This window comes from Haematobia irritans, chromosome 4 (assembly GCF_050003625.1).
Source record: "Haematobia irritans isolate KBUSLIRL chromosome 4, ASM5000362v1, whole genome shotgun sequence".
Taxonomy (NCBI): domain Eukaryota; kingdom Metazoa; phylum Arthropoda; class Insecta; order Diptera; family Muscidae; genus Haematobia; species Haematobia irritans.
The window spans coordinates 120,715,558-120,735,249 of record NC_134400.1 but is presented as its reverse complement, the minus strand read 5'-3'; the positions used below and the strand labels follow the sequence as shown (position 1 = coordinate 120,735,249).

At 35.4% G+C, this 19,692-nt stretch overlaps 1 protein-coding gene across 2 annotated transcripts in view; it reads right to left on the bottom strand.

The window, feature by feature from the left end:
* Positions 1-4,096: 4,096 nt before the first annotated feature.
* The window catches only part of Myo61F (unconventional myosin 61F), a 105,743-nt gene continuing 90,147 nt past the window's right edge, over positions 4,097-19,692 (bottom strand). For both annotated transcript variants that reach the window (XM_075308112.1, XM_075308111.1), the window contains 8 exons: positions 13,923-14,070; positions 13,740-13,855; positions 10,758-10,828; positions 8,114-8,505; positions 6,224-8,048; positions 4,508-4,940; positions 4,335-4,437; positions 4,097-4,265 (listed from right to left, as the gene is read on the bottom strand). In XM_075308112.1, the coding sequence (XP_075164227.1) occupies positions 4,251-4,265; positions 4,335-4,437; positions 4,508-4,940; positions 6,224-8,048; positions 8,114-8,505; positions 10,758-10,828; positions 13,740-13,855; positions 13,923-14,048 (3,081 nt within the window). In that variant the 5' untranslated portion in view covers positions 14,049-14,070 and the 3' untranslated portion in view covers positions 4,097-4,250. The remainder of the gene's footprint in view (positions 4,266-4,334; positions 4,438-4,507; positions 4,941-6,223; positions 8,049-8,113; positions 8,506-10,757; positions 10,829-13,739; positions 13,856-13,922; positions 14,071-19,692) is intronic.

Genomic DNA, 19,692 nt, shown 5'->3' with positions numbered 1-19,692 from the left:
TCAAAAGGTTGAGTTACGGTAGAATTACGTAATTCGTCTTACAGATTATAAGTTTTTCTGGACGGAATGTCTGTGATTATAAAGAATCTTACAGTGTGTCCATTCGATACGACAATACGTTGATGACTAAATAATCGGTAAATGTGTTATCGTTTCCATAAACATGCAGCAGTATCGGTTATGCCTTCGAAATTAACTTATACTGTGGCCAATCTATGCGATATGTTCGACACGTACACTGTCGTCCGGATAAACTTACAGTCTGCTTCTGTATGTCGAACGAGCTCTATCGATCGACTGAAATGGAGACAAACAGCTGAATTTATAACCATAAATTAACTGTTTCTCGAGCTCGTTCGACATACAGAAACAGGCTGTTATAGTCTGTAAGGCGCGTAAGAGTTATTTATTTATTCAAAAATTCTGTAATACAAAGCCAATAGAGGCCTATAAAAATATATTACATCATAACAAAAATACTGAGCCATCGATATAATGTAAACAAGTTAATATCTTAAACTAAGAAGAAACTAATTTAATTGGCTCCCCAGCCGCAAGAGTAGTAGTGACTATTAAAATAGCGATGAAATAAGTGGAAATTGGTCCCATATACAGTGTAAGTCAACATAAAATCAATAACTTAAAAATACATAGGAGTTACATAGAATATACCAAGTGTGTATGCAATAGATGAGATGCAAATCGTCCAAGAACCTTACAGTTTAAGTAGCACTAACCATATATTCCATGAGTTTGAGACGAAATGCGTTATTACAATGAGAAAAAATGCGTAGTTCTAGAGGCAATCGATTCCAACACCGAGCTATTCTGACCACAAAAGATCTAGCATAAATATTCCTCCTTATACGAGGAATAAATATCTGAACATTTCTAATAGAACGCGAAAAGGAAAAAGTAGAAACCAAATCTAAAGGTCTAGAAGTGTGGATGATGTTATAAAACAATAGGATATTGCGATAATCAACAAATCTCCTAAACGAACATCCAAGGAATCGTACTACATATGCAGAAATGGAAGTTCTACGCCTTACATTATATACAAAGCGTACAATCACATTGACAATGCGCTTCAACTTAGAAAAATGTTGCAAGATAGTTCCAGAAACAACTTCAAGACCATATAATACTAGGGACATCAATAGAGCATGAGCCAATTTAATTTTAACCGGAAGAGGCAAAAATAAGTTGGTCCCATAAATCCTACGCAATGTCCCCCAAACTCTACCTGATCCGGAATCGATATGATATTGAAAAGAAAGATCAGTATCAATTATTACACCCAAGCAACGATGCCTATCCACAATCTGAATCTCCAAACCAATTACAATCTGAATCTAAAAACCAATTACAAATTGCTATCATACTTAACAAACACTTATTCCAACTGAACAATATGAAGAAAAGAAAAACAAAAAATTATGACAAAATGAATTGAAACCCAATTTCATATCGCTATCTTAAGGTGGGTACTATGTTCGGTTTTCGAGTTGAAAACCACATTATTTTCGCGATTACTTTTCCTCAAATAATCAAAATTATAAATGAAAACAAACTTATTCCTGTAAAGTCTTGTCGAAATCTAGAGAAACAAGAAACAGCGCATCAATTGAGTTAATTTATCTGATTTATATTGAACTTTTTAATAAGGTAACCACGAAAATTTCAACGCGAAAAGCGAACATAGTACTTACCTTTACTAAGAAAAACATTTTAAGCATCTTGATAGATTAGGTATATTTTCGTACACTTGCGGTAATCCTTTTGTAATGTCTTAAAAATATCAAGACATTCAAATTTTTATCAGATAAACGCGACCTTGCCATATTGTAGACCGACGTTTTATGATAGCTTTTTATTTTATATGACACAAATTCCATTTCACATGAAATTGTGTTTTTATAAAGGGTGATTTGTTAAGAGCTTGATAACTTTTTTTTTTAAAAAAACGCATAAAATTTGCAAAATCTCATCGGTTCTTTATTTGAAACGTTAGATTGGTCCATGACATTTACTTTTTGAAGATAATTTCATTTAAATGTTGACCGCGGCTGCGTCTTAGGTGGTCCATTCGGAAAGTCCAATTTTGGGCAACTTTTTCGAGCATTTCGGCCGGAATAGCCCGAATTTCTTCGGAAATGTTGTCTTCCAAAGCTGGAATAGTTGCTGGCTTATTTCTGTAGACTTTAGACTTGACGTAGCCCCACAAAAAATAGTCTAAAGGCGTCAAATCGCATGATCTTGGTGGCCAACTTACCGGTCCATTTCTTGAGATGAATTGTTCTCCGAAGTTTTCCCTCAAAATGGCCATAGAATCGCGAGCTGTGTGGCATGTAGCGCCATCTTGTTGAAACCACATGTCAACCAAGTTCAGTTCTTCCATTTTTGGCAACAAAAAGTTTGTTAGCATCGAACGATAGCGATCGCCATTCACCGTAACGTTGCGTCCAACAGCATCTTTGAAAAAATACGGTCCAATGATTACACCAGCGTACAAACCACACCGAACAGTGCATTTTTCGGGATGCATGGGCAGTTCTTGAACGGCTTCTGGTTGCTCTTCACTCCAAATGCGGCAATTTTGCTTATTTACGTAGCCATTCAACCAGAAATGAGCCTCATCGCTGAACAAAATTTGTCGATAAAAAAGCGGATTTTCTGCCAACTTTTCTAGGGCCCATTCACTGAAAATTCGACGTTGTGGCTCGTTAGTAAGTCTATTCATGATGAAATGTCAAAGCATACTGAGCATCTTTCTCTTTGACACCATGTCTGAAATCCCACGTGATCTGTCAAATACTAATGCATGAAAATCCTAACCTCAAAAGAATCACCCTTTAGAATACCTCATGTATTAACTCAATTTGTCGGGTATGAAATCTATGGGCCGTTTGCACTGAATGAAGACTCCAATTTATTAATAAATAATGCTAAAAATCCACTAATTATTGACAGTTCCGAAGATTAAGAACATAGACCTTATAATACGTAGATGAGCCATGGGTGTCAAACTATGTTTGATAGTTCCGAAGAATAAACGAGAAAAATAAGAGCACGCTTACAATCTCTTTCGTCTTCATTTTTGTAGTTTGCCAATTTTACACAAAATTAGAACGTTTATGATGCAAAAGAGGATTTATAAATAAATTAATATATTAAAAGTTCATATTTGAACAAAAAATTGTGACCAAAACCGCGAAAATACGAAATTTAATTTTGAGCACCATTGCTCTTTACGAACAACACAAAAGCAAATGCGCGAAAATTAATGTTTGGGACTGATTCTTTACGAAAAAATCAAAACGAAATGTCAGAAAATTAATTTTTGGAACTGACACATTTTTTTTAAAGAGAATAGTGGATCATCTATGTATTATAAGGTCTATGATGCCAACTGCTGGTAGTTGTTGTTGTTGAGTGCAGTCCCACTTAAGTGTTTTTTTGTTTACCGAGCATTGCTACGATTCCGATTGGTTTAACACCGCAAAACACTGCAAACGAACATGGGTATATACTGGTGGTGTTTTTTTTTCTTACATTTGTATGAATGTAAGAGATCGCACGATAATTGGTGTCTTACTCACTGTCACCGGCATTTTGTGGGTACGATTGCAATACGAAAAAAAAACACCGGTTGCAGTTCTCTGGTTGTCACTGAGGTAAACATAAAACCAGGCATCATTCAGGTAGCACTCATTGATAATATAGAAGTTCACCACATGATTAAGAATGGACTGTATAGAGCGATTCAGTTTCTCAAAAAATATGTTGCCTTGGTGTTACACTACTTTTTCCCTCTTGTATTTTTGCACAAATGATAGTGTCTTTCCAAAGTTATTGTTCATTCATAATATTGTGAGGAATACAGATCCCAAAAACTGTGATGAAAATATTTCATAATTTAAGATATAGCAACGAACAAAATATTTGGTGATCGTATTTAGGGGGTTTTAAGGATATTATAAGGCAGCAATATTCAAAACTCAAACTTTTTAAACTGTGCGAAGAACTTCCAAATACGATTTGTTCTGTTTGATTATTATTACCTCTGAAATTAAATAAATGTTAACACAATAAGTTGGTTGCATAGTTTCACATTAAAGATTTTATTTTACTTTTCAATATTTTATAATATAAATAACAAATTTTAAACATAAAGCCTTGGATATATACGTATGTACGTACTCGTATTGTTAGCAGGTAAAACATTTTATGTATAATATTGAACATTATTACTGGCCAGCAATCTGTAATCATTTAATCAGCATTAATAGAATCACGCATATAACAGAACTTCAATGATAAGAAAAACTTACAACAACAAGATGTCCACTTTTGTCACGAACAACGCCTGGTTCACCACCTCCAGTTTGAATATCAATAACACCAGATTTGCCCTTGGCCATATTGTGTACCAGGCTGGAAGTTGTTTAAATATAATTGTTATAATTACGGATATTGTTATAAAAACTATAAGTGTTATACTTACGAATCTCTCTCGACGATTTTTAAGACGTCTGCTGTGCCCACTGTATCAATGATATATGTACAGAATTCAATAATGTATGGTATCACCAAAATTAAATCGCCCTTATCCTTTTTCAAATCGAGCGGAATACGTATAACCATTAAATCGTCACTGTGATTGGTCAAATCGAAGTCGAGTTTCTCTAGGGGCAGACGGTGTTTCTGTTTATAGGTTTTACCGTCCAATACATATATGGCTTTATTGCTTAGCAATATGAAACGATCGCGAGATTTGTAGCCATGTCGATCGTATTTAATGCAGGCTGAGGAATACTTTAAGGTTTCACCATTCAAGGAAGTGGCCACAAAACTATTAATTTGTGAGGCATGTTCGGCGGGTATGCGTTCGGTTTTGAACCAATGTCGCACACTGGCAGGATAACTAGTCTTCTTGTCTGCAAATAAATGAAACAGAAAAGTAAAAAGTGTCAAATGTCCTTACTCTTGCATGGAATTTTGGAAAGTATCTATGTAATATCGGAATAAGATAAGCGACATTCGACAAGTTTCAAATGAAAGATCATCCTGCATGACCGGAGTGCGAATGTCATCCTATTTAAACTTGATATGACCACTGCCAGGCCATGACTTCAACAGACTTGTATAATCGGTTTGCTTGGAGCAAGTATATGGTAGGACTCTAGCGAAGCGGGTCTTTTTGGACGAAACCGATGTTCGGCAAAAAAAAACAATAATCGGCCGAAGCCGAATATATTCCTAAAATTTGTAATTACTATCCTCCTATATTGAGGACTTTGGGCTAAACGTTTTATTTCGGACAATTCGATATGCTTCAGTTAATCAGCCACTTGATGCCGATTTTTTACTGAAGCTGATACTTTGTGGAGTTCGAGATTTTAGTGAGGAATTTCACTAAATTTGGGAATTTTAGTGGGGCGTTAATTAATAATTACTAATTACTAAGCTTGGGAAAGAAATTTTTCTACAGTGGGAGCCACCGTGGTGCAATGGTTAGCATGCCCGCCTTCCATACATAAGGTCGTGGGTTCGATTTCTGCTTCGACCGAACACCAAAAAGATTTTCAGCGGTGGATTATCCCACATCAGTAATGCTGGTGACACTTCTGAGGGTTTCAAAGCTTCTCTAAGTGGTTTCACTGCAATGTGGAATGCCGTTCGGACTCGGCTATAAAAAGGAGGTCCCTTGTCATTGAGCTTAACATGGAATCGGGCAGCACTAAGATAAGAGAGAAGTTCACCAATGTGGTATCACAATGGACTGAATAGTATAAGTGAGCCTGATACATCGGGCTGCCACCTAACCTAACCTACAGCTGTGAAATCATTTCGTAAATGTCTGATCAGTGTTCCTCACTGAATTGGACAATATATCCCATAAATATAGAAACGATGAAGATGGTTCACCTTCATATTGATTTATCACCCAATTTTATTACTTGAGTACTTAGAAGTACATTTTCGTTCATAAATACATGGTGATCCAATTTTTATTTCGTGCATTTAGAAGACGATCATCGCTCTCCTGCTTATGAGTTTCGAAATCTTGATCAAATTGCAGCCAGCAAGGTATGACAAACATTTTATTTTTTTTTTCAATTTTAAAATTATTACTGGATCCATCTTTTAAACTTGATTTTTGGACCGATTGTCTTTCTATTAATATAAGATTAAATTGTACATTAAAGATTTTACTTACCTTTGAATACTTTTTCAGCCAACACCTTTAACTCGAATTGTCGTTTGCGTTCCTCCGATAAAGCCAAGCGATATTTGCGAGCCAAATGTAAACGATGCAGACGATGTAGATATGTGGAGGCCTCTTGGCAATGCGATGGTGATGAAGGCCAACTAAGGTCCAGAACTTTACTGGGTAACTCTTTCGATAATCTCAATAACCACATACGTTTCGCATTGGCAATGAATTTTTCATTGTAACCATTAGGTGGGTCATTGCGTGTGATGAAACCCTTAATAAATGCTCGTATCTTGTCGGCTGCTTCGCGGCGTTTTTTAGCTGCTTGTTGGGCCAAATGTCTTCGACAATAGGATTGCAGTGTAATCACTTGCTCACGTAATTTTAAATATTTACGTCTTTGAACGAGACCCTTCCAGCGGGCCTGTAGAATGGAAGCAATGTCATGTTTCTTCTCTTGGAATGCATCCTCGGTGTCGAATAGTGTCTTGGGGAAACGTATGAATAGCTTAGTTTCACCCAAACGGTAGTCTTCGGGACCATACTTGAGTTCATTGACTAAGATCTTTACGCCCTCTTTAGCGGGGCCGTTGTAGTTAGGCCAGGTTTGTTTGCTCAAACATTTGTAACGATTGAGGAAGAGCTCATAGAGTCTGCGATAGGCGAAACCAGCACGGCGTACACGTAAGTTTTCCATGAGCCCCAAATATTTGACCTGATGCAATACTAACTGGTAATCGAAAACACCAGCAGACTGTAAATCATTGGGTTTAATGCAGCGTATATACGAAGGTTCCTTGCACATCAAAATGTCCATTAAGTTGTTGAGGGAGTTGCGGAATTGTGTTACCGCCGTATCAGGTCTCTTCTTGTTCAAATACTCCGATTCTGGGAAACAAGTACGAACGACAATGTTGTCAGCCTTACTCATGGTTTCCTTAAGATCCCGGAACAACAAGTCATTGTTCTTATCGAGGAAATTGACAACATTATATGTTACGTCTCCCGCATAATGCACCAAACGGAATTCATCGCGTCTCATAGTCTTTTGCACTTGCACTGGAGCCTTTTCGTGACACAAATAGTGTGGATGCTCACTCAAACGATCGCTTAATTTAGCCAAGAAGGTCAAATCGGTGGGTTCGCCTGGACGCAAACACTCCTCATCTAGGATGGAGATGATGCCTTTGTGTTTTTCTTCAATTAAATTGCAGATAACCTTGTTGTCAAAGTACTGCACCGGAACCCATTCAATGCCTTCACGTTTGTACTCCTCCTGTTCCGATTTCAGAGTCAATTCTATGAACAATTGCTGGAGTTTTTCATTGCAGAAGTTAATACAGAACTGTTCAAAGCTGTTGGTTTTGAATATCTCAAAACCATAAATGTCTAAAATCCCCATAACATTATTACGAGCAGTACGTACGTCCTTGGCCTGTAAGGAGACATTTAAACGTTTTACCAGCCATGAGAACAAACGATCGTATACAGCCTTGGCCAAGGCATCGCGGGCGTAAATAGCCATCTCTTGATTCAAGGGAGAAGTGACCACGTCACCACGTGCATCAATCGTACGATGGGTCAAGGCATTTTTCAATTCCTGCAAAGAGACACCCAAAAGATTGGCCACCGATTCCACACAGTTTTCATTCACAATCTTTGCGTTTCCCTCTTCTTCGGTAAATTGGACATTTCCCAAGTGCAATACACTAGCGATGATATTCAAGATTTGAGTTTGTTCCATTTGAGTAAAATCTATAACGGCCATGGCTTGTTTGACCTGGTGGAAGTTTTCAGCATCATTTATGGAACTTACATGGCCATTATTCTGTAGATGTTACAAAGGAAGGGATTATGTTGAGAAACTTTCACTATAAAAGAAATTTTACTTACTCCATCACTTAGATAACCATAGTCCTCCAGCGACCTGGTCAAATTCATTTCTTTCAAATGTTCATCGGAAGCTCCTGCTAGTAATTGATAGAAAATGTGAAAGTTACGTTCTCCACTGCTCTGATTTATGACACGTGATTTTTCCAATAAATATTTGAGAATGTTTCCTCCAATGGGAGTTCCCGTGAAATCAAACTGTATATCCATGTACTTTCCAAAACGTGAGGAGTTGTCATTACGATTGGTCTTGGCGTTACCAAAAGCTTCCAACAATGGATTGCTCTTAAGCAATTTGTCCTTGACACCCTCAATGGTTTCTTGGTGACCGGAACAAGCTGCTATATATTGGAGAACTTTTTTAGAAGCCTCCGTTTTACCGGAACCACTTTCGCCTAAAAACAGCACAAACAGAGAAAGAAACAACCAAAAAGGAAAATTTTAGTTAATCAAAAACTCATCTTTAAAAAAGTAATTCAGGGGTGAAGGATCGTGAGACCCCTGCGGAATAGGCGACGGATAAGGTTTAAGAGTAACTGTAAAGACTGAACTATTCACGAAAGTGCGAAAAAAGCCACAGTGACCTACTACTCGTACAAAAAAACAAAATCGAAAATTTGAGGGCTCAAACCACGAATTGCGTATGAGATGTGCACGGTAGTGAGTATACCTATAGGGCAGTAAGATGTTGTGGTCTGATTTTCAAAATTTCTAAAAAGTTTACCAACTTGTATCTCTGAGCTCTGATACAAATTCCTTTAATACCATTGCTCTTCAAAGTGGTTAGACCTATAGTGCTATATGGTGTTGTGGTGCGAATTGAGTGATACATATTCCCAAATCTGGAGGATTTGATCTAAAAAAGCAGAGATACTTAAACAGCTGCCATACAAAGGCAAAAAGGGCCCAAAATTGAGTTATCTCTCCCAGCCAGATCTATACTAAAGGCTGTGGAAAGGTTCATTCGCCCGAACCGAAACATGTACAGTCCAGGCGTGTATAGATTGGTATCTGGCGTTTTCTTTTCAATGGCTCTATTAACCATGTTCCTTAATCTATATCTGTCCATAAAGCTCGAAAAATAATTGTATAATTAGATATAATGCATTTGGACGTCAATTGCCTGTTTCATTATCAGGATAACATGAAATATAATATTTTTATTAATAAAGGGTGATTCTTTTGAGGTTAGGATTTTCATGCATTAGTATTTGACAGATCACGTGGGATTTCAGACATGGTGTCAAAGAGAAAGATGCTCAGTATGCTTTGACATTTCATCATGAATAGACTTACGATCTGCCACAACGTCGAATTTTCAGTGAATGGGCCCTAGAAAAGTTGGCAGAAAATCCGCTTTTTTATCGACAAATTTTGTTCAGCGATGAGGCTCATTTCTGGTTGAATGGCTACGTAAATAAGCAAAATTGCCGCATTTGGAGTGAAGAGCAACCAGAAGCCGTTCAAGAACTGCCCATGCATCCCGAAAAATGCACTGTTTGGTGTGGTTTGTACGCTGGTGGAATCATTGGACCGTATTTTTTCAAAGATGCTGTTGGACGCAACGTTACGGTGAATGGCGATCGCTATCGTTCGATGCTAACAAACTTTTTGTTGCCAAAAATGGAAGAACTGAACTTGGTTGACATGTGGTTTCAACAAGATGGCGCTACATGCCACACAGCTCGCGATTCTATGGCCATTTTGAGGGAAAACTTCGGAGAACAATTCATCTCAAGAAATGGACCGGTAAGTTGGCCACCAAGATCATGCGATTTGACGCCTTTAGACTATTTTTTGTGGGGCTACGTCAAGTCTAAAGTCTACAGAAATAAGCCAGCAACTATTCCAGCTTTGGAAGACAACATTTCCGAAGAAATTCGGGCTATTCCGGCCGAAATGCTCGAAAAAGTTGCCCAAAATTGGACTTTCCGAATGGACCACCTAAGACGCAGCCGCGGTCAACATTTAAATGAAATTATCTTCAAAAAGTAAATGTCATGGACCAATCTAACGTTTCAAATAAAGAACCGATGAGATTTTGCAAATTTTATGCGTTTTTTTAAAAAAAAAAAGTTATCAAGCTCTTAACAAATCACCCTTTATTATGTTTTTTCCTATATCTATTAAAAATTCACCATTTAGCAATAGTTATGGTGGGTACTAAGTTTGAGTTTAGCCGCTAAAATCAAAGTTAAATCAGTAAAAAAAAGTATAAAATTGTACCTCTTTGATCCAAATTTTATTATAACTGAAGGTGAGTAGCCCAAATAGCCCAACTTTTCATAAAGTTTATATTCTTTAAAACGATTCATTAAAAAAAACTAATCGTGAAAAAATTGCGATTTTAGCGGCTAAACTTAATACCCATCTTTAAGCATAAACATTGTATTGGGTATAAAAAACTGTCAGTCATGATAGGCTAATAAATCTATCGATTTTTAATAATGATCACGAGAAAAATGTTTTTTTCTCTGTGTGTATGAACACAGTAGGCTATAATGTTTGAGGTTTGGGTAAATATTTACGTAAATATGGAGATATAGTAAGTACACATACACGTTATATTATGTTTATTACCTTACGGATATATATATATATACAAAGATATGACGTTATTAAATTAAAGCTGAAAATAGCAACTTACCAGAGATTAGGACACATTGGCCTTTATTTTCCTCAATAAGTGAACGAAAAGCATTATCAGTAACAGCAAAACTGCAAATTAAAAACGACAATATTAGGAGTGTATGCGGGAGAGAAAAAGAGAGAGAAAGAGTGAGGGAAATATATAATTAATTACAATTGAACGCATTGGCATAAAATCTCAAAGTCAAACCTACTTCGACAGCGAAATCGTACAAAAATAACGTGCATATTGTGATAGATACTTGCAGTTATTTCATTTTGAATCATTCTTTTACTTTGCAGCCTTTATAGTCATCGAATTTAAGGACAATTTCTATAATAATGAAATAATGACTCAGATTTATTAAAAGACAAGTTGACCCCACCTCAAGGGAATTTTCTTTTATATAGAGAAAACTATTTTAAGGTCGAATCACTCTAAGGACAAAACACCTTCGACGACTTTTGCTTAACCCTAGCTCTGGCATCAATTTTTCTACATTACCTGCCACTATTTACGGTTGCCACTCGAGCCCAAAATAATCTACCAAAATTTGGAGAACATTTTAGCAAACAAAACAATCATTTTTTTGAAAAGTTTTATTTCTATACAAAATTTTGTCAAAATGTTATTTCTATAGAAAATTTCGCATAATTGTATTTCTTTAGAAAATTTTGTCAAAATTTTATTTCTATAGAAATTTTTGTTAAAATTTTATTTCTATAGAAAATTTTGTCAAAATTTTATTTCTATAGAAAATTTTGTCAAAATTTTATTTCTATAGACAATTTTGTCAAAATTTTATTTCTATAGAAAATTTTGTCAAACTTTTATTTCTATAGCAAATTTTGTCAAACTTTTATTTCTATAGAAAATGCTGTCAAAATTTTATTTCTATAGAAAATTTTGTCAAAACATTATTTTTATAGAAAATTTTGTCAAAATTAAATTTATAAACTTTTGCATGCGTTTGAACCAATTGTTGAAACACTTTTGCTATTCTGATTCAAGTTACATATTTCCAAAACATGCATTCTGAACGAATCAATCACTTCTTCAGATGTTGAAAAACGTTGACCTAATTTGAAAAGTGCCATGCAAGGACTATATGGCGGATGATGTTTTGAGTGCAGTTGTTTTAGCCGATGTGTGAGAGCTCGAATTACCGCGGTGAAGAGTGATCCGTCTTTGACGGCTGGTGTTTCAGATTTCTTGGAAGAGAACTGGAAAAGAAATGGATGTATACCACTCAGAATTGACCATTCTGCGTACGAATTATCCAAAAAAACAGACAATTATTTGCTGGGAAGTGCTTAGTGCACGAGCAATTTTTGTTGGATTTGGCTCGTCTTGAAACACCCATACAGTCTACTGCTTTTTACTTTCGGGCTCATACGTAAATCCATGATTCATCACCAGTCACGATGTCATAGACGTGTTTCGAAGCACCGCGATTGTATTTTTGGAGCATTTCTTTCGACAATTCGACCAATTACGTGGGATTCAATGCGAACAATTTTTTTAACGGTCATGTAACAGGTTTGACACATAGATGGCGTCGCTAGTATTAAATGCATATTATTTTTATATAGTACAAACCTTCAAATGATTCGTGTAAAAATTTGACGTCTGTAAGTCAATTAGTTTGTGAGCTAGAGTGTCTTTTGTGAATCAACTTTTGTTGTGAAAAAAAGGGAAAAAAAGGAATTTCGTGTTTTGATAAAATACTGTTGTGGAAGCAAAAACTTGGCTTTATAATGAGTTTCCGGACTCTGCCCCAGGGAAATCAACAATAATTGATTGGTATGCAAAATTCAAGCGTGGTGAAATGAGCACGGAGGACGGTGAACGCAGTGGACGCCCGAAAAAGGTGGTTACCGACGAAAACATCAAAAAAATCCACAAAATGATTTTTAATGACCGTAAAATGAAGTTGATCGAGATAGCAGAGACCTTAAAGATATCAAAGGAACGTGTTGGTCATATCATTCATCAATATTTGGATATGCGGAAGCTCTGTGCAAAATGGGTGCCGCGCGAGCTCACATTTGACCAAAAACAACAACGTGTTGATGATTCTGAGCGGTGTTTGCAGCTGTTAATTCGTAATACCCCCGAGTTTTTCCATCGATATGTGACAATGGATGAAATATGTCTGCATCACTACACTCCTGAGTCCAATCGACAGTCGGCTGAGTGAACAGCGACCGGTGAACCGTCTCCGAAGCGTGGAAAGACTCAAAAGTCCGCTGGCAAAGTAATGGCCTCTGTTTTTTGGGATGCGCATGGAACAATCTTTATCGATTATCTTGAGAAGGGAAAAACCATCAACAGTGACTACTATATGGCGTTATTGGAGCGTTTGAAGGTCGAAATCGCGGCAAAACGGCCTCATATGAAGAAGAAAAAAGTGTTGTTCCACCAAGACAACGCACTATGCCACAAGTCATTGAGAACGATGGCAAAAATTCATGAATTGGGCTTCGAATTGCTTCCCCACCCACTGTATTCTCCAGATCTGGCCTCAAAAGGATTCTCGCAGGGAAAAAAATTTTGCTGCAATGAAGAGGTGATCGCCGAAACTGAGGCCTATTTTGAGGCAAACCCGAAGGAGTACTACCAAAATGGTATCAAAAAATTGGAAGGTCGTTATAATCGTTGTATCGCTCTTGAAGTGAACTATGTTGAATAATAAACACGAATTTTGAAAAAAAAAATGTGTTTTTCTTTGTTAGACCGGGGTCTTATCAGCCAACCTGTTATGCTGGTCATATGACGATCTTGCGATATCAGTTGGCACACAGCATCAATTGTTTCCGAAAGATCAACTGATTTTCGACGTCCTTCAAGAAATTCATTTTGGAGTGAACTACGACCGCGATTGAGTTAAGTCGTTACGGTAGATCTCTCAGTTGGCAGATTGCAACACTAATATAAAAGGCAACCCTCGTAACCTCAAATAAGACCAGAGATGGAAAGAGCCATGTACTTAATACTTACACATGAGGTGGAATTTCATAGAAATGTTTGTTGCGATACTCCTTTATATCACTCTCATTATAAATAGGCAGTTGTTTGTAGGGATTCACCGATATCAGAACTTGACCTATATATGTCTAATTAGAAGAAAATTGATTGACAAATTTAATATGATTGACACGAAATATATTTTAAATATCTTACATAGATTATATTTTCCTGAAATCTTTTTCGTAAATTATTAATAAAAGCTTCATCTGATTGATAATTTTCCAACAGCACAAAATCTTGTACTCCCACACGATCACGTTCATGAAGACCACGTTCCATGGCTGGTTTTGAAGAGGATGAGCTGCAAGAATAAAAATCAAACTAATTAAATATCATTGAAGTTATGAAGTGCTGAAAATAATTTTGTTATTAATAGGTATGGATATCTGGAAAGAAATGTTTCTTACTTATATTCCAAACGTAAGACAATTGATTTGGTTTTGGATAATAATCTAGAATTTTTCCATTGAGCGAAAATCGAAAGAATTTTATGAATTGAATGAATTCTTTGAGCAAAATTGGCAGTAAAAGTCATGGAGCCCATTGTACCTGTGGTAATTTCTCAAAGCATATACATATAATTGAATACATGAACATATACACTGAACAGGGGAAAAAATTTAGTTAATTTTAGAAAAAATTGATTAAATATAAAATGTTTAAAAAAACTGTATTAGAAACGCAGATGTCTCGCCGATTTCACAAAAATAAGTAAATTAATTAATTAAACAAAATTATTATTTTTCACTTTTTGTAGTATGAGGCAAAAAATTGGAGTTCAAAATTGCAAAAATTTCTTTAGTGCCATACGAAGTTCAAGATGGGCGCTTAAAAAATTTACAAATTTTAAGAAATTCTGAACTTTTTTGTGAGAAACACGAATTTAGTTATCTATATGCTTTATTTGTGTATATTTTCCCCTCTGTTTTAGTTAATTTAACTAACGTACGCCAAAAATTATTAAAGTAATGAAAACTTTCTTAAAACATAATAATTCCATAAACTAAAAGTGAAGTAAATCGGCTTTAGAGAAATATTGGGTTCACTTTTTTTGAGTGTACATTGAGAAACATATAATTTTTTTTAATTTCTCAATCAAAAATAGAAAGAATGAACCACGGCGTGCTTAATATGGTAATGATTTGGGGCCAATTATTTTTTCTTTACATTTAGATCATTTTTCCTTTTATGAGAAGGAAGAATCTCTTAAACAAAAATGTTGTAGTAAAAAAAGTTCAATTTTCGCCCGAGGTAGCTCATTATTTCCCATAGAACAGTTTACTTTTTTTCTGTGTATATGTTACAATGTACTTGACTCCAAACATTGGAAAATATAAAACGTTAGAGAGACAGCCGTTAATTGGAAATATAAGACATATTTTTTCTTGTTGAGCCTTTTTGGGTTACAATGGTTTACAATGTTTTTTTTTTATATTCTTGAAAAATTTGTTAAATATTTACTTAAGACTATAATGTAATATCTTAATAATGTATAATTGTGTTACAGCTCCATGCTTTGTTGTGTAATTTTGTTGTCGTTATTTATTTTAATAAAATTAACTATATAAAGGAATAATGCTCTTGCTCCCGGAGCTTTTATTTGTAAAAATAAATAAAATAAAGTTGCTAATCTTTGCATAAAAATATTTTAGAAAAAAATTAGAAAAAATTGATTAAATATAAAATGTTTAAAAAAACTGTATTAGAAACGCAGATGTCTCGCCGATTTCACAAAAATAAGTAAATTAATTAATTAAACAAAATTATTATTTTTCACTTTTTGTAGTATGAGGCAAAAAATTGGAGTTCAAAATTGCAAAAATTTCTTTAGTGCCATACGAAGTTCAAGATGGGCGCTTAAAAAATTTACAAATTTTAAGAAATTCTGAACTTTTTTGTGAGAAACACGAATTTAGTTATCTATATGCTTTATTTGTGTATATTTTCCCCTCTGTTTTAGTTAATTTAACTAACGTACGCCAAAAATTATTAAAGTAATGAAAACTTTCTTAAAACATAATAATTCCATAAACTAAAAGTGAAGTAAATCGGCTTTAGAGAAATATTGGGTTCACTTTTTTTGAGTGTACATTGAGAAACATATAATTTTTTTTAATTTCTCAATCAAAAATAGAAAGAATGAACCACGGCGTGCTTAATATGGTAATGATTTGGGGCCAATTATTTTTTCTTTACATTTAGATCATTTTTCCTTTTATGAGAAGGAAGAATCTCTTAAACAAAAATGTTGTAGTAAAAAAAGTTCAATTTTCGCCCGAGGTAGCTCATTATTTCCCATAGAACAGTTTACTTTTTTTCTGTGTATATGTTACAATGTACTTGACTCCAAACATTGGAAAATATAAAACGTTAGAGAGACAGCCGTTAATTGGAAATATAAGACATATTTTTTCTTGTTGAGCCTTTTTGGGTTACAATGGTTTACAATGTTTTTTTTTTATATTCTTGAAAAATTTGTTAAATATTTACTTAAGACTATAATGTAATATCTTAATAATGTATAATTGTGTTACAGCTCCATGCTTTGTTGTGTAATTTTGTTGTCGTTATTTATTTTAATAAAATTAACTATATAAAGGAATAATGCTCTTGCTCCCGGAGCTTTTATTTGTAAAAATAAATAAAATAAAGTTGCTAATCTTTGCATAAAAATATTTTTCTTTAAATTTACGACACGAAACTTTGCATTCCTTTTTTAAAGGCATGCAAAATAAAGTTCTTAATCTTTGCATAAAAATGTTTTTCTTTAAATTTACGACACGAAACTTTGAACTTTGCATTCCTTTTTGAAAGTCGTATGTTTTTGGAATAAGACAAATTTTCTTTAGAGAAAAGAAAAAATTTGATTTAAACAAATAATCTTTAACTGAGATCCACTTTAAAAAAAGCATCGAATTTTCGACGCCTAAACTTCCAATTTCAGGCCAGTTGGATAACATTAGTGTCATTGTGAAGATATCTATATTATTTTCTCATGTCTATCTCAGTGATAAGAGAGAAGTTCACCACTGTGGTATCACAATTGACTGAATAGTCTAAAAGAGCCTGAAATCTCGGGCTGCCACTATACCTAACCTAACCTAGATGCACAATTTATGAAACTCTTCAATGAGTGAACTGTTGCTAATAATGCTATGAGTGATATCACAGCTGAAAGAAACTTTTTGTGTATGCCTGGAACTATTGCATGTTACGAGGGCTTTATATTTTTCCTTCAGCTGTGATATCACTCATAGCATTATTAGCAACAGTTCACTCATTGAAGAGTTTCATAAATTGTGCACCTAGGTTAGGTTAGGTATAGTGGCAGCCCGAGATTTCAGGCTCACTTAGACTATTCAGTCCATTGTGATACCACAGTGGTGAACTTCTCTCTTATCACTGAGTGCTGCCCGATTCTATGCTAAGCTAAATGATAAGGGACCTTCCTTTCATAGCCGAGTCCGAACTACGTTCCACATTGCAGTGAAGTTAGGTTAGGTAAAGTGGCAGCCCGATTAAGTTCCAGGCTCACTATTCAGTCCATTGTGATACCACATTAACTAAAAGTACGTATTACATATGTGCACTTCTCGATTATTTTTCTCTGTTGAACCAACCAGATTGTTCCAAAAACATTAGTAGATTGCTTAAGTTAACGTTTTCCAGGTCCGCCAGTAATCTAAAGCTATATGCCCCTAAAATTCGCTTACGCCTTACACAAAATGCAGGACACTCACACAAGAGGTGTTTAATTGATTCCTTTTAATTCGCACCAATAGTTTTGCAAAATCGCCTATCAGGCAGCGACCCGTCATAGCAGATATCAGGAGTGATATCTGATGTCTTGAGAACACTAGCATATCTAGTGTGCGGTTTAAGTTTAAATGGGGCCATATTTGCTTGGTGTCGTTACAACCCTTGCAATTCTCTCATCGAACATTTGCCATCATAACAGCCTTCTCACGCAGCAAGAGCTTGCATATAGCCAGAGGCATACCAATAGATTCTAGTTCCCCTTGAATATGTAAGATAGTCCCTATCCTTGCTAACTCATCCGCTTCGCAGTTCCCCGTTATGTTCCTATGGCCAGGCACCCATATTAGGTGACTATTGTGAAGCTCAGTCATCTCACTGAGAGATTTGCGGCAGTCGATGACCGTTTTCGAGTTAAGGAACACAGAGTCCAAGGATTTTATTGCAGGATTTTATTGTCTGAGTATATATTAATGCCAACAGTTTTTGGAACATTACTTCTCAGCCAATTCGCCACCTCTCCTTATTTCTAATATTTCAGCCTGAAAAACACTACAGTGATTAGGTAATCTTTTCGCTATTTGAAGTTCCAGATCTTTAGAATATACTCCGAAATCCACTTGTCCATCCAATTTGGAGCCATAAGTGTAGAAATCTATATATCGTTTATTCCCCGGGGCCTGTGTACACCACGCCTCACTGTTGGGAATTAGAGTTTCAAACTTTTTGTCGAAAAGTGGTCTCGCCAAAGTGTAGTGCACCAAGTTAGGCACATCTGGCATTGTTTTCAGGACCGAACTGTAGCCGTACCTTTTTTCCGACCACAGCGATAGCTCGCGCAACCGCACAGCCGTTGTTGCAGCTAACTGTTTGGCCAAAATGTCTAAAAGCAATAGATGCAGCATGACATTAAGGGAATTTGTTCCTGTTTTACTGAATGCGCCTGAGATACTCAAGCACGCCATACGCTGAACTTTGTCTAAACTTGTCGGCATAGCATTATAGGTCTAACCACTGCCGTGTACAGCCAATGCACAATTTTCGGTTTTAGCCCCCCTTTTTTCCTATTGCCTTTTTGCTCGAGTACAAAGCTACCGTGGCTTTTCTCGCCCTTTCTTCAATATTAAGCTTAAAGTTCATCTTCCTGTCCAAAATAACGCCAAGGTATTTTGTACACTCACCAAAGGGAATTTCAATACCCCCTAAGGATATGGGCTTAATCGTGGGAATTTTGCGATCTTTGCAGTATATGAGTAGTTCTGTGAAACCACCGCTGAAAAAATTTTTGGTGTTCGGTCGAAGCAGGAATCTAACCCACGACCTTGTGTATGCAAGGAGGGCATGCTAACCATTCCACCACGGTGGCTCCCATTGTGTATCTAAATTTTTCCGACTGAAATTTGATAAAATTTTGATAATAACATTTGATAAAATGTGAATTCGGAAATTCGAAGTAAAATTGTTGCGACAATTCATTACCAGCGTTTTTTGATCGACGGATCACCTTCATTCATTGAATTCAATTCTAGACTTTAGCAGTAAACAGTCTGCAGAATTATTAACACGGATTGCTTGTACAAGAGGGAAAATGTACACTCAAGAAAAAAAGAGCGCTAAAGACATTTTAACAATTTTTAAATCCCATTTTTTCCTTCAACATATGGAATTTTCTTGAACAACAGAAGAAATTTATTATTTTTAATAAATTGTTTTCAATTTGACAAAAAGCATAATTTTCTATAATTCTATATTTTAGTTATAATTTTCTATAATAAATTTTAACAATTTTTAAATCCAATTTTTTCCTTCAACACATGGAATTTTCTTAAACAACAGAAGAAATCATATATTTTTAATAAATCGTTTTCGATTTGATAAAAAGTATAATTTTCTATAATTCTATAGTTTTGTTATAATTTTCTATAAAAACCTACATTTTCTTTCATGGTGGGTTCACTTTTTTTTGGGTGTAGGTTAGTTTTAGTTGAACGGGGAGGAAGGAAAAAATTTAGGGCACGTCCTGGGGCAGTTTAGAAGGTCTATCGCATAGCCAGGTTTTCATGAACCAGTCTAGGACAACCTCTTAAGAACTTGTTTCATTCTGAGCATTCAAATCGCGGCAGAAAGGCAAATGAATTGCAATATTTTAAAAACATATTGTTATTAA